The sequence below is a fragment of the Nannobrachium achirus genome (assembly GCF_963921795.1).
Source record: "Nannobrachium achirus genome assembly, chromosome: 22".
NCBI lineage: Eukaryota > Metazoa > Chordata > Actinopteri > Myctophiformes > Myctophidae > Nannobrachium > Nannobrachium achirus.
The window spans coordinates 23,056,661-23,071,286 of record NC_137829.1 but is presented as its reverse complement, the minus strand read 5'-3'; the positions used below and the strand labels follow the sequence as shown (position 1 = coordinate 23,071,286).

Genomic DNA, 14,626 nt, shown 5'->3' with positions numbered 1-14,626 from the left:
GAAAATTAAAAATATTTTTTCCCTGGATTCCTTGGGTCATGACGCATCTCCCCATATAGGCCACGCCCATTTGCGCCATGATAGATTTTCCGCCATCTTGAATTTTCTCCAAAACACACTTTTTGTTCCTTTTCCTACATATTTTCTTCAAATGTCACAAAAATCGGTACACATGATCCACACACACACACACACACACACACACACACACACACACACACACACACACACACACACACACACACACACACACACACACACAGCTCCACTTCACACGGGTGTGATTTTTTGTATTCTTTTTGCGACCAAAGGTCGCAGTATACCATGAGAAATGTTGTAGCTTCCTTCCGTCCTTCCTTCCGTACAGGAAGTGATGTCAAGTGACATCACCTCATCAAAGATCAAACCCTGGATATTCATACTGTCACTGTGACATCACAGGTGATATCACAGTGACATCACAGTGTCCATACATGGGTATCCCTTTTATGCCCATATATGAAGATCCCTGATGTCATTGATATATATCACTGGCCAGATGGCAAAGGCATGGCCCATATCTGTGTGGCTGGTTCAGATAGGGATCTCCATGTATGGGCATGAATTATATTGTATGTATATGGATACATATTATTATTAATAAAGGATAAAATATAATAAAAAGTCCATATATGGTCAGTCCAAGAAACTTTATGCCCATATATGGAGATTTCTGATGTCATCAGGTGAGTGACATCAGGCCAGAGGGTAGCCTACTATAAACTAGAAAGATGCTATAAAGAGATATAAAGAGAAGAACAACAAACAAAGCAAAGAACAAAGAGGCCGGTCTAAAGGGCATGTTCATCTCCAGAGGCTGTAGGGCCCTGTTTCGCCACCAGCTATACGCTGTCAAGAATGTATCTTCTACTTTTAATACAGTGACTGTGGACGCAAAGCAAAGCAGCTCTGCAAAAGGCTTTGGAAATAGACAAGGCAGAGAGGCAAACTGCCGTGTCCTTGGGGAGATGTGCTCTCTTAGGGGGTCTTTTGCACTGCCATACCTTGGGCATTTGCCTGTGCATTCTCTGCAGGGGTCTGTGGCACTGGGTGAACAGTGTATCCCTATGCAACAGCTGGGGCTAGAAGATTGCTGCTGTCCCAAAACTAAGGGCATGGACCAGTTGCGCTGACAGCAGCTACGCTGCCAGCGTTTCGCTGCATCTCCTGTTTTTAGGGCTCTGGAAAACAAAGTAGTGCAACAGGCTTTGGAGAAGAAGAAAGAGAGTGTTCTCAAGCTGGCTTTGGACTTGAAAAGTCAAGGTAAGCGAGAGAGAGCTTACAAGCTTCTGAAGGATAATGCCCTCAACAAGAACCTTGACTTGGCGGATGCCCTGACAGAGCTTGGGACCATTCTGGAGAAGGAGAAGGATGTTGTTCAAGCAGACCACCTATATACCAAGGCCCTGTTTATCTCACCTTGTCATGAGAGGGCTCTGATGGGCAGAGAGCGCACCCTCCCTCTGGTGGAGGAGATTGACCAACGTCACTTTCGTATCATCGACAGCAAAGTGCGCAGGTTTTTGTCCATTCCCAAGGATAATTCTGCCCTCAGACGGGCAATGGAGGAATCACACTACCACCATATATACCACACAATTGTCATAGAAGGTAGCACATTGACTCTAGAAGAGGTCCGCGCCATCATTGATGGCCCTATGCGCTGTGCCGTCCCTGGCAAGAGCCTGAAGGAGCTGAACGAGGCCATTGGCATAGACGCAGCCTTGGAATATATTAAAAGCAACCTGTTGTGTAAAGCAGACACCTCGCTCACAGACATCCTGGAGATCCACCGCAGAGTGCTTGGCCACGCAGACCCCGTGGTGGCAGGGAGGCTGCGTAAAGTCGGGGTGCGTGTAGGAAGCCACATTGCACCTCACTTTCAGGATGTTGACCGACACATGCAAGAACTGGTCCAGTGGCTCAACAGCGAGGAGGCCCGTCGGCTGCACCCTGTCGAGCTGGCAACGCTCGCCCACTACAATTTGGTATACGTTCACCCGTTTGCAGATGGCAATGGACGTACATCACGGCTGCTAATGAACCTGGTACTCATGCAGGCTGGGTACCCCCCTGTTATTATTCGCATAGAACAACGTTCTGAGTATTTCACAGCTCTGGGCACGGCCCGCCAGGGTGATGTCCGACCTTTCATTCGTTTCTTAGCCAAATGCATAGAGGACACTCTGGACACATTGATCTTGATTTCTACTAATGAGCATTGCCAGGAGCTATATAAATGATACGTACCGGTAGCATGTGAAGCCCGCAAAGTTAGTTCTGGCAGGTATACTCGAGAGGTTTAAACTGCCTTGCAGTTGTATAAGGACACTAACTACTCACTATTAAGCCAGACCCTACGTCATTCGCTAATGTGGCAGTCAGCTGATCATTTGCCAACTACTTAAGCCCGCCCAGTCTGTCATTCTTCCTGCTGCTCTTACCCGGACTGTTGCTTGCACTTGCTTGCCCCCACCGCCTCCCCCAAGCCCCCAAGCGCCATGGACATGGTGGCCGTTTTGAGGTACTGCAGTTGGGGCCAGAAACATGAACGCAAATGTAGGCTTCTTTGTATTGACGCACGTTCATACCGGAAGTGCTCGTTCATGAATTGGAGCCCCAGCGCGTCCATGAACACAAACTATGACGCAAAATGCGTCACATAGGCCCCACTACGTCACGGTTTTACTACCCGGAAGAAGGGGTGAAACGCCTTATGCGCTGGGTGAGCAACTCAATGCAAGTGGACGGGCGGGATATCTGGTGTCCTCTCTATTCTTCTTATGGCCTCCCCAGCACCACCAGTAGGATCTGCTAATTCTGTTCCCCATGATGTATATTGCGAGTATACCATGAGAAATGTTGTAGCTTGTCCGTCCTTCCTTCCGTACAGGAAGTGATGTCACGTGACATCACCTCGTCAAAGATCAAACCCTAGATATTCATACTGTCACTGTGACATCACAGGTGATATCACAGTGTCCATATATGGGTATCCCTGATGTCATTGATATATATCACTGGCCAGATGGCAAAGGCATGGCCCATATCTGTGTGGCTGGTTCAGATAGCGATCTCCATGTATGGGCATAAATTATATTGTATGTATATGGATACATATTATTATTAATAAAGGATAAAATAAAAAGTCCATATATGGTCATTCCCAAAACAAAATCTCTTTTATGCCCATATATGGGCTGTCATCAATCCCAGGCTGAAAACGTTAATATTAAGTCCATATGTACAGTATATTTATATGGATATATATTAATAAAGGATAAAATAAATAAAATCCATATACAGTATGGGCATTCCCAGATGATGCCCTGTTAGGGTACCCCCTTATGCCCATAATATGAAGATTCCCAGGCATCAAACCCAGGCCCTAACTCGCCAAGGCCCTGCTTGGCTTTACTAATTAACATACATTTTATGCCCATATATGGAGATTCCTATATAATCAATATTAAGGACATTATTAAGGTTATCAATATGAAGGACATATCTGGGAATGCCCATATTTGGTAATGCTCATATATGGGCATGTTTTGACATATAATGTTTGACATAACAAAAATGTTCCATATGGCATGTTCTAACTGTGTGCCAAATGTCATGCTTCTATCTTAAAGTGCACGATTTGTGCACGAAACACACTATTTGCACTTCACTCCTTCACCAGAACCTGTGTGCCTTTTCTGTCGAGTGGAGTCTGGAATGCATTATTACGCATTATTTAAGCATTATTTTATGTTCAATCTACAAGCTCACAGCACGTGAACCGCGCTGCGAGCTTATAGATCTGCTATTTTAAAAAAATTGTGTAGATTTGTCCAAGTCTTTTTATAAATGTCTTCTAAATCCTTTTAAGGTTTTGGAAAAATTAATGTTTGTAGACGGGGGATATCTTGAAATTATCAAGTTATCAAGTTAAGAAATTATCAAATTATTATTATTATGAAACTATCTAGAAATAGTGTCATATCCTGGAATAAATTCCTTACCGAAAAATGTCTTCACCAATGTGTTTGTAAAGCTGTCCCACAAAGACATGCAGTTTCCCTAGAAGAATCCTTGACAGCTGCTGAAAGTTGGGGTCCCATTAAATTAACTATACAGGATAAAACACACCAAAATAAATAGTTTTTAGCCCAAGGAATGTTTTTTGTGCAAAACAAATACTTGTAATGGATTCAGAATCATGGAAAACCCCTAGTTTCACCCCTCACATGCTACTTAAAGCATATTAATTTTGGTGTGTTTTATCCTGTATAGTTAATTTAATGGGACCCCAACTTTCAGCAGCTGTCAAGGATTCTCCTAGGGGAACTGAATTTCAGTCTTTGTGGGGTGTGTTACTTGACACCTTTACAAATACATTGGTGAAGAAATGTTTTGGTAAGGAATTTATTCCAGGACTTTTAAAGATATCCCCCGACTATTGTATGCCAGAGGTTCTCAAACTTTCTCATGTCAAGGACCCCTAGAATTATATGTAATTGGCTGCCGACCCCATCTCAGAATATTATGTATCTATCAGGGACCCCCCAGAAGCAAATATTTGAGTTACAAATGTTTGCTTATAAAAAAGCACTCTGTGCCGAGCTGTGAGCTTGTATATCTGCTATTATTCAATAGTTGAAGCATAACATAGTTTCAGGTCTAAATGGGTTAATGAGGAAAAACATCAGTATAGGAACCATCAGCATCAGCACCATCTGTCCTTCTAATGACTACCTGGCCGCTCTGTGTTCTAGCTGCCATGGTTGGCTGCCTGGAGAGACTCCCCTAGCAAACACCTCCTCATTACATCTGAGTGTTTCCACTTGCACCAAAGAAGGGAGGACGAATGATCAGAGCGGCTGTCTCTTTTTATATGCCCAGAAATTCAAAGTTCAGGTTCCGTGCTTCTGAGCTGCCAAAACAAATGATGTGCCTTTGTTATGTGTTTGGTGAAACGGAACACGTGTACATGTGGTGGATATATTATCCTTTTTTACCCTATGAACTACTTTATGATCTACTGTACTATCTGATTTGTATAGGTTTGGCAAAATCCGTGGTCCTGACACATACACCTACTCAAAGGTAGGCAATAGGCTAATAACGTACTGTGTGTATGGTATGTATATGCACACTCAGAAGAATCAATCTATGTTTTCCGACTTTAAGTTGACACATTTTCTGAGAAAATACTTTACTATACTATTAATACTATTAAAACAAGGCAACCTAAATGTGTGCCTACAGTAGTTGTGCTGCTCTAGCGTGTTAGATATGCCATAATTGTACTGTAAGCATTTTAGAAAATGTCAGAAAATGCATCCCAAAATAGAGCCACTAAATTGAAAGTGGTTAAGGTTAATGTTGAGTCACCAGTTTTAAGCAGAACCATTATTTAAGGATACGTCATCAATGAAGGGCATTGGCGCATACAGCCTAAAGATAGACAGACCAATTATACATTTATCCCATGGGGGAAATTCAGTTGTCAATGGCAGTTACAGTTTGACAAGATAAACCGTGCACGCATATTTGAAAGAGAACTAATATTGTAAGACATTTAAGCTGTCAATCCGTTATGAATGGATACAGAATATTGTTGCTGTTGGGTGGAAACCTCATTATGTGCAAAACTGTTACTTTGACACACTTAACCACTTTCACTTTAGAAATAGTACATCTACAATCCCGTTGTGAGTTTGTAGATCAGCAGTTATTTATTCGAGACACTGTACAGTAATATGACGAAGTGAGGCTTTGATTTACAAAAAAGACGGAAAAAAAAGGAGGTAAATATGAGGTTCTGTCCGGCAGCAACAATATCAAAAGTGGATATGAGGCTTGTGTGTTAGACACACACGCACACGTCGTTTGCATAACTTGATGCCAGTTTATGTTGGCAACGTATTCATGACAGAGTACACCTCTTAAAATGTATATGACATACATTATACTAGCACTTTCATTTTACGCAAGCAGAGAAGAGGATTACTGACCTGTTGGCATAATAGGACATAATAGGCTATATACCTGCACAATTAAGCTTGGCAGGTGGTAACCTACAAAATCATATTACATTAGAAAGCAACAATTATGATTGACCAACACTACTTTGTTCCCTGAGTGGTAAATTATACGAGGATAGGAAGAGTTTTTCTCACCACATGGAACCAAACAGCCCTGACCCAAAAAGCTGTTCATGAAATGAAGCCCTAATTTGCAGTAATGGTAGGGCAACAACTCTGTCGCAGATTGATTAGTTTACATTCTGTTCGGGTAATTTGACAACACGGAAAATTAAACTGTCCTTTTTGTTACAATTTTGATGGATTTATGGTTCTTCTCTTGCTTTCGATATTGTTTACATCACATCTGCATCATCCAGCCGGTAGAATATTGACAAGCCAACAGTGTTTCCCAGTTCAGGGCAAGAAAAATATTTCTTTGGTTCCAGTTCTTTTAGGGTTTGTAGGAACTCGCAATCATATTCTAACAGTTCATAATCTAGTCTCATACGGTTCAGAAAAGTGTTACATAGAGCATAAAATTAAACCAAATAAATGTTACGCTCTCAAGAGTTAAATATTTATTAGGTTCTATTTGGTTATCAACTCTCCATCATTTAGCTGAGGACCACCTGGAACCCCCTCAAGGACCACTTGTGTTCCCCGGACCACTGGTTGAGAACCACTGATATTGAGCATTGCTTTTGTAGTAATGGTTCGTATTTGTGTACCAGGGGATACATTTAGCTGCAAGTCACACCATGCAGCATGGAAACGCTTTTGAAAGAACAGCTTTGCAATCCTTTTTTTATACTCCAGAATACCAGATCATGTTTCAGAACAGCATTATGTCAATCATCTCAATACAGTCATCGACAAACATTTCCCTGGGTTACACCTTGGTGACCACCACACTATTAACACTTTGTTTTTACACTGAAGGCATCACTCAAAGCTCCATTTACTTTCAATACTGAATCTCATGCAGTTGACATTTGCAAGATGAACATTTGCATAATCTGACTGCTCATTTGTCAACAACCTTATGCGATGATCTTTACTAGTACAATTACAGGACCATTTTCAAGAGGCATTAATTAATCATGGTGTACTGGCGTATCAAAACCTGTCCATAATCTACCAATTACTATTCAAGGAGTGTCTAATTATTATTACAATTTTGTCAGCTTGAACGGAGTCTGTGACAGGTGACAGCAGCATTTAAATACTGATGTCACAAGCATTAAGAAGTGGTTTCCAACTCTAGTGAGAGTGTGGGACCTACTGTACAGCTGGTTTAACATCAAGTTAAATACACCAGGTCTAACTGATTTGACAGATAGAATTGAAAGGACACCAGGTGAATGCAATTATCGTCTTGGAAGGATGGTATAATAATATATGGTATAATCGAGTAAATCGACTGTAAAAATATTTGATAATTTAATACAAAATCATTATTTTGGGCATGTCATTATAGGGCCTATAATATGGCAAAAGGTTTCAAAAAGTGTTTAAAAAAAGAAAATTGTGAAAATAGCCGAACTACACAAGCTCTGCTATTTTCACTATTAAACAAAGTCATAGCCTATTGCCCAGCCATACTGGCCAAACATTGTAACACTCTCTCTGGCCTACTCGCCCTCCCTCTAGCAGCTGTTAAACTTGAACACAGTAAACATTTTGCAGGCAGTGATTTTAACACGTTGTTCCAGTATGTGTGAGCTTTCTGTCTCCCATCAAACATCCATTGTCACTCCTTTCCAAGCTAATTTCCTGTAATAGAATACCAATAATGTGTTTAGTTTCACTTTGGCAACACTGTCTCTAGCTACTGTAACAACAGAGCAATCAATATTCCGGTCTAACTTCATCCCAAAGCGGTTATTTCCTGGCAGATGGCTTTTATAGCAAATGCATATCAAAGAAATCAAATATTGCACCTGTTAGCTTTGGCATTTGTGGTTGATTGTGGTTTGCCTGTCAATAATAAATGTAATCATTGTCGTCATCATTCCACAAACAGGAAGAGAATCTTTAAACCATTTTCAACCTGGCCTCCATATTTTGGACTGGTCATTGTAGATGGAAATGTGAAAATAACATTTTGTTGCTTGTAACCATATGATTAAATGCCCCTTTAGGGATGCTCATTGAAACGTTGTTTATTCAGTATTCTTACCTGTGTAAAAAGGAACAGAACAGAAATATGAACAGCAATAGACAGTCGCACTAGCACTCTTCTTTGCCTTACTAAAGGCACTTTTTGTTGCCGCGAGAGCGAGTCATGCTGAACAACTGTGGGCTGTTTTTTGTTCTACTACAGTGTAGGCTACATTATTGGGGACAATTGTGTGTATATACACCTTTTGCTTACATACTGGGTTGTGTTTGTGGCAGGATACTGTGATGACATAGTGAAGGCTAGTTGTACTAATTATATACTGTTGTTCATTGTTGATGGTGCTCCTGTATTATGTGTTATTTCTTACCTCGGTATTGCTGTTATCTGTACTTTTCTTACTCTGTATCTGTAATTTTGTAACTAACTGCTGTGTTGCCTCTAGGCGACTATTATCCCCCTGCAGGATCAATAATGGTCTATCTATTTTATTATTCCTTTGACTTAATTCATACAATACAGGCCTACGGTATATGATACAATATTGATATAGTTCCCAGCCCTAACCAGCCCTAACCATTATTATTATTAACCACTTATTCGATACTAGCCAATCTAAAAGCTCACAACACATCACATGGTGATGCATTTTTAGTTTGTAGATCTGCTATTTAAAAAATAAAGTTTAAAATAAATGTTTTAAAACTAAATTGTCTAATGCCCAAAATAGTGATGCTAGGTTTAGGGTGGTTAATGCTTCCCCCAGCAAAAAAAATCACACCCGTGTGAACTGAGCGGTGGTTTACCCACTGGCCTGGCCTGGCCTTAAAACAGCGCCCCTCCCTTAACATGTGTGGTCATAAAAGGTACTGTAGGCTACATACAGACAGACAGACAGACACGGACGGAGACAGACATACCCACACACACGGCCACGTATAGGAGCGTTGTGACCACCGCTCAAAAAAGAACACTGCAAAGGATCAGTATCATTCTTGTGGCATGAGCGCTCTCTTTCAAACTGGCTGTATAGAGACATGTCTGTGCCACAGCCAGGGTATGATGCAAAGCCAACAGCAAAGCCTTAGTAAAGTTATCATACAAACTTTGCTTCATGAATCACACATTTTCCAAAACACCTCCTAGAAAACAGTGGAGAGACAGTTCTTAGTTTGAAATGGCAAGTATATACTTAGTATATACTTGCCATTTCAAACTAAGAACTAAGAACTAGTATTACTAGCCTCGGGATCCAGGCATTTCAAGTATATATATATATACTGTATATATGTGTGTGTGTATATATATATATATATATATATATATATATATATATATATATATATATATATATATATATATACTGTATATATATATATGAGACATGTCCTCTTTTGGCACCAAGGTGAGTGTTTGGCTCTGATGCGCTGCACAGAACACTCTGTGCCTTTGGGGAAAAGAACAAAGAACAGTGGGCAGCATCTGTTCAGGGAGTCAGAATGTTGGCTTGGCCCCAGACAGTAGGTAGCCACTGCTCCTGTATGTGTGAGCAGTTTGTGTGGATCTCTGGTCGTCAAACTCACTACCTCCGTAAACCACAGACTTGCTACAGTACATGCAGACATCTGATTACACAAGTGTGCTGCGAAATCCCCAAGGCTAAACGTGGGAGTTAAGACTGTCTGACTTCTTTCAGTCTCCTGTCACCATCATTACTCCACTGGCACCGCATGGCTGCCTGTCATCTCCCAACTGTAGGCTGGGAGATGAATCTTATTGTTTCGGAGACTGCTAATGATTTATTTACAGCGTGAGCTATGCCCTGGCTTACAATGAGCAACAACAGCTTTGCCACAAAGCGTCTAGGGATGTGGCTCTCCTAGAAATGTGCTTGTACTGTATGTTCAGGCTGCTTTGGTGTTTGAGGCTTAATGCTGCAAGTATATTTGATTACCCCAGGAAAAGCATCAGTTGAAGGAGAATAGAAGTTTCAGAATTAACAGTGTTAAAAAAAAATTGAAATCAATGATTAAAGCAGAGAGTATGAAACATTTGTTAGCTAATTAGCAGACTGGCTGCCTCGATTTTCTGCTATAAGCAAGTAAATGACAACAGACTACACACAATCAATATTTTCTCATTACGGCTGGGTGATGTACACAATAAAATATCACACTACTTTTGATCAGATATTATATATCGTCACTGTCTGGCCAAAACCTCTTAACTCCATTTTTGAGTTGGCCCTCTCTTTTTTTCCCTCTCTTTTTGGCCCTCTCTTTTTTTCATAAATATGTGCCATTGAACACCCTTTACGTCTTTGTGTTGGTTAAAATAATATTGAAAAAAAAAAAAAAAGAAAGTAGTAAAAAGCCCTTCGGTCAAAACCTCCTAACTCCACTTGAGCTCATTTTCCCGAAAATTAACATTTGGCCTGACAGCAGAGATATATAATATAATATTAATGCAAAGAAGATGGCCAAGGCACTTTTGTGGAAAAAGTTAAAAAGCCTTTAATAATCTGGCTAATGCATGATGGCAAGAATAAAAACAGCACCTACTGTACACGTTGCAGCAACACGGCCAAATTATTAACGTTTTTGTTTTTTCACAAGAGCGCCTTGGTCTCATCTTTGTTTGCATCAATTCTGTCACCTACTGTAGTTGTACAAAGAGCACCTTGTTGGGAGAGTTTTACTAGTCTAGCCAAACAGATATGCTCCTTCTTTTTCTACTTCAATAATGATATTGTAATGATATTTTATTGTGGAGATGCATGACTATAGATGGTTTCACACAATATTTACACAATGACATTTTTGATGAATAATCATCAGTACTAGTAGTTATTCTCTGTATACTGTATGTGACTGTTCCAAGTTAGGTACTGTACATTCAGAGAATTACATCACTATAATGCAGCCTTTAAAAGCAGGAAAAGAAGTGTTAGACAACACTTGCCATATCACAATAATATGATCTCCAAATACAAGAAACTATATATATATTAGGGTGCATCAAATTTCAATGCAAAATATTTAACGTCAAAATTTCATCTCATTCCATCTAGAACTTTGTTCCACTGTCTATACAAATGATTTTAGCAAAGTTTGGGGAAAATTCATTCATAGTTAGAGGTGCAACGCAGCATGTCAAATTTAGGGAAAAGTGACATTTCGGCTATTTTTAGAGCTTTCATTTCTTGATAACATGACATGACAATTTCTCCAAAATACAACAAATAGTTTGTGAGAAGGTGTTTCTGACAAGAGAAAAGGTGTGTAATCAAGAAGAGACATTTACATTTGCATTGAAAGTCACTGAAAAATGTTTGAAAATATTGAAATATTGTCCTAGTTAAGTGACATTTCGGCTGCTTTTAGAACTCATTTCTTGATAACATGACATGGCAATTTCTAAAAAATACAACAAATAGTTTGTGAGGAGATGTTTTTGCCAAGAGACAAGGTGTTTAATCAAGAAGAAACATTTACATTTTCATTGAAAAATGTTTAAAAATATTGAAATATTGTCCTAGTCATTCACTGTGTTCAGCTTGCGCTTGTAGGAGCGAAGATTGGGCTGTTCACGGCAGTCTTGCTCAACTAAATGCAGCACATTCTGAAGGTGTTGCTCACTTGGCTGCTGCCACAAAGTCTGATGTGAGTTTGATCCCTCGCTCGGCACAGTCATTCACAACATTGATGGCATGCACATTCACCACACCTGCCTGGAATGATGCACTGGTACCCCAATCCTCTACATTGAGTGGAAGAAATGCTGTATCGATTTGCAAGCATGCACTTGCGGATGCCATCTTGGAGCACAAACCAGATAACCTCCCCATCGAGCCCCACAGTAGCACTTTGGCACTGGTTTCGGTAAGCCAAAGTTTCCAGTCCTCTCACTGGCCACCAGGTTAGCCGACCTTGCCAACCCAGACTGCTGGTTCGGTATGCACCAGTTGCAAATCGATACAACATTTCTTCCACTCAATGTAGAGGATTGGGGTACCAGTGCATCATTCCAGGCAGGTGTGGTGAATGTGCGTGCCATCAATGTTGTGAATGACGACTGTGCCGAGTGAGGGGTCAAACTCACATCAGACTTTGTGGCAGCAGCCAAGTGAGCAACACCTTCAGAATGTGCTGCAATCAGTTGAGCATGACCGCCGTAAACAGCCTCGCTCCTATAAGTGCAAGCTGAACACAGTGAATGACTAGGACAATATTTAAATATTTTTCAGTGACTTTCAATGAAAATGTAAATGTTTCTTCTTGATTAAACACCTTTTCTCTTGGCAGAAACACCTCCTCACAAACTATTTGTTGTATTTTTGAGAAATTGCCATGTCATGTTATCAAAAATGAGAGTTCTAAAAGCAGCCAAAATGTCACTTAACTAGGACAATATTTCAATATTTTCAATACTTTTTCAGTGACTTTCAATGAAAATGTAAATGTTTCTTCTTGATTAAACATGCTTTCTCTTGTCAAAAACACCTTCTCACAAACTATTTGTTGTATTTTTGAGAAATTGTCATGTCATGTTATCAAGAAATGAAAGCTCTAAAAGCAGCCGAAATTTCACTTTTTCCTAAATTTGACATGCTGCGTTGCACCTCTAACTATGAATGAATTTCCCCCAAACTTTGCTAAAATCATTTGTATAGACAGTGGAACAAAGTTCTAGATGGAATGAGATGATTTTTTTTTGCATTGATTTTTGATGCACCCTAATATATATATATATATATATAATTTATATATATATATATATATATATATATATATATATATATATATATATATATATATATATATATACTGTGTGTGTGTATATATATATATATATATATATATATATATATATATATATATATACTGTATATAAGAAAGTATATCATCAAGAAGTAGCGAAAATAGAAGATCTACTGTACAAGCTCACAATGATATGTTGTGATGTTGCATATTGCTATTTTTGAATTTCACATGACACCATTTTACAACAATGTGGTTATAAGACTATTCAATTTAGATGATTATAAACATGGTACTGTAAATGTATGATGTTCGCTATGAATGAGCTATGTCTTTGGAGTTTGGTGTGCCTAACCTCGCCTCACCAGGCTTTCTGGGGGAAAGCCTGGTGCTCGTTCACAACAGGCTGCATGGTTCCAAACAAGCGGAGTCGCTTTGTTTTGGTTCCCCCTGTTCGTTTCCCCAATCAATCCCCATTGAGCGCAGGGGAATCATTTTGGGTTAAAACTGAATCCGGTTTGATCTTGATGTGTTGTGGTTTCCGCTCCCGACCGGATACAACCCCGAAAAGTGAAGTGATCCCAGACTAGGTGTGCCTTGGGCACAAGAAGTTGGAAAATCACTGATAGGGGAATCTTAAGATACAATAGAAAGCCACCATACAGTAACATGTGTCTGTTCACATGTGTTTACTTTGTACTGTATGCTGGATATACAGTACATTCAACTAAAGCTTTGAAGACTGTTCATGAGCCAATTGATACTTCCCCTGAGACCCCAGTTCTGTTTCTGGAATAAAACAACAGTGATGTCACTTTTATGAGCTTGTTTTCCAGCTTCTCGCAATCTATCAACGTTTTTCATTCAGCTTAATGTAGCTTCACTCATTTAATTGCCTGTATAGATTTTCCTCTGGTCTTTGGCGAGCTATAAGAGTGGAACACAATTTAAATCAAGGCCCTAAGCATGCAATATGTAAATTACAGTATTTCCCTAATGTTTCATGCACGGAGCAACATGTAAAATAAGAGTCTGTGTTTATTGTCTTTCTTTCTTTTTGTGTATTACTGTATGATTACTACTAGACAGCCTAGTCTGGAATGATGCAAGATTGGAACAATGCAAATAAGGAATGCATGCACCACCCTGTTTTGTTTTAACTTGTCTAGTCTCGCGTGGCCAGAATGTTGACTCCCGCGATTTGCAAATGCTCCCGTCATACAGTCTGGGGAGACACAGGTCTTATGATGAGAAACCGGTTAAAGCGGAAGTGAAGCCTCCTCCCCACTTCCGTTTCGTTTATAACATCGCGCACATTTATCCTGAGATAAATAAAAATCATCTAAGCATAATTTAGCTTGCTGCTTAGCAGAAATTACATTTTAAAATATATTTTCACAAACAGAAATGTAGTTCCAGAGTCATCCAGACTCTATAGCATTCGGAGATTGTGGAATAGTTGTCTGGATAGACGAGACTATACCTTCTGTGTCCCTTTTATGCTCATATGGAAAAGTGGTAACTTCTGTGGAGAGTGGAGAATGTCTGCAGAGTGCAAACTGACTGTGAAAAGTGGACTGACTAACTAATCAAATGGCAGATGCGGGGAATTTGCCACATGAAGCTCATGCTGGGGTTGCCATGGCAATCAATTGGCCCGTTTCGGCCACGGGCAGAGCCTTTTGTACAATAGA

At 39.9% G+C, this 14,626-nt stretch overlaps 1 protein-coding gene across 1 annotated transcript; it reads left to right on the top strand.

The window, feature by feature from the left end:
• Positions 1 to 702: 702 nt before the first annotated feature.
• LOC308307502 (protein adenylyltransferase FICD-like) lies at positions 703 to 2,282 on the top strand (the record flags this gene model as incomplete). Its single annotated transcript, XM_080752768.1, has 2 exons — positions 703 to 725; positions 1,217 to 2,282. The coding sequence occupies 2 exons, from the start codon at positions 703 to 705 to the stop codon at positions 2,280 to 2,282; spliced, it is 1,089 nt and encodes a 362-aa protein (XP_080608894.1).
• Between the last annotated feature and the right edge of the window lie 12,344 nt (positions 2,283 to 14,626).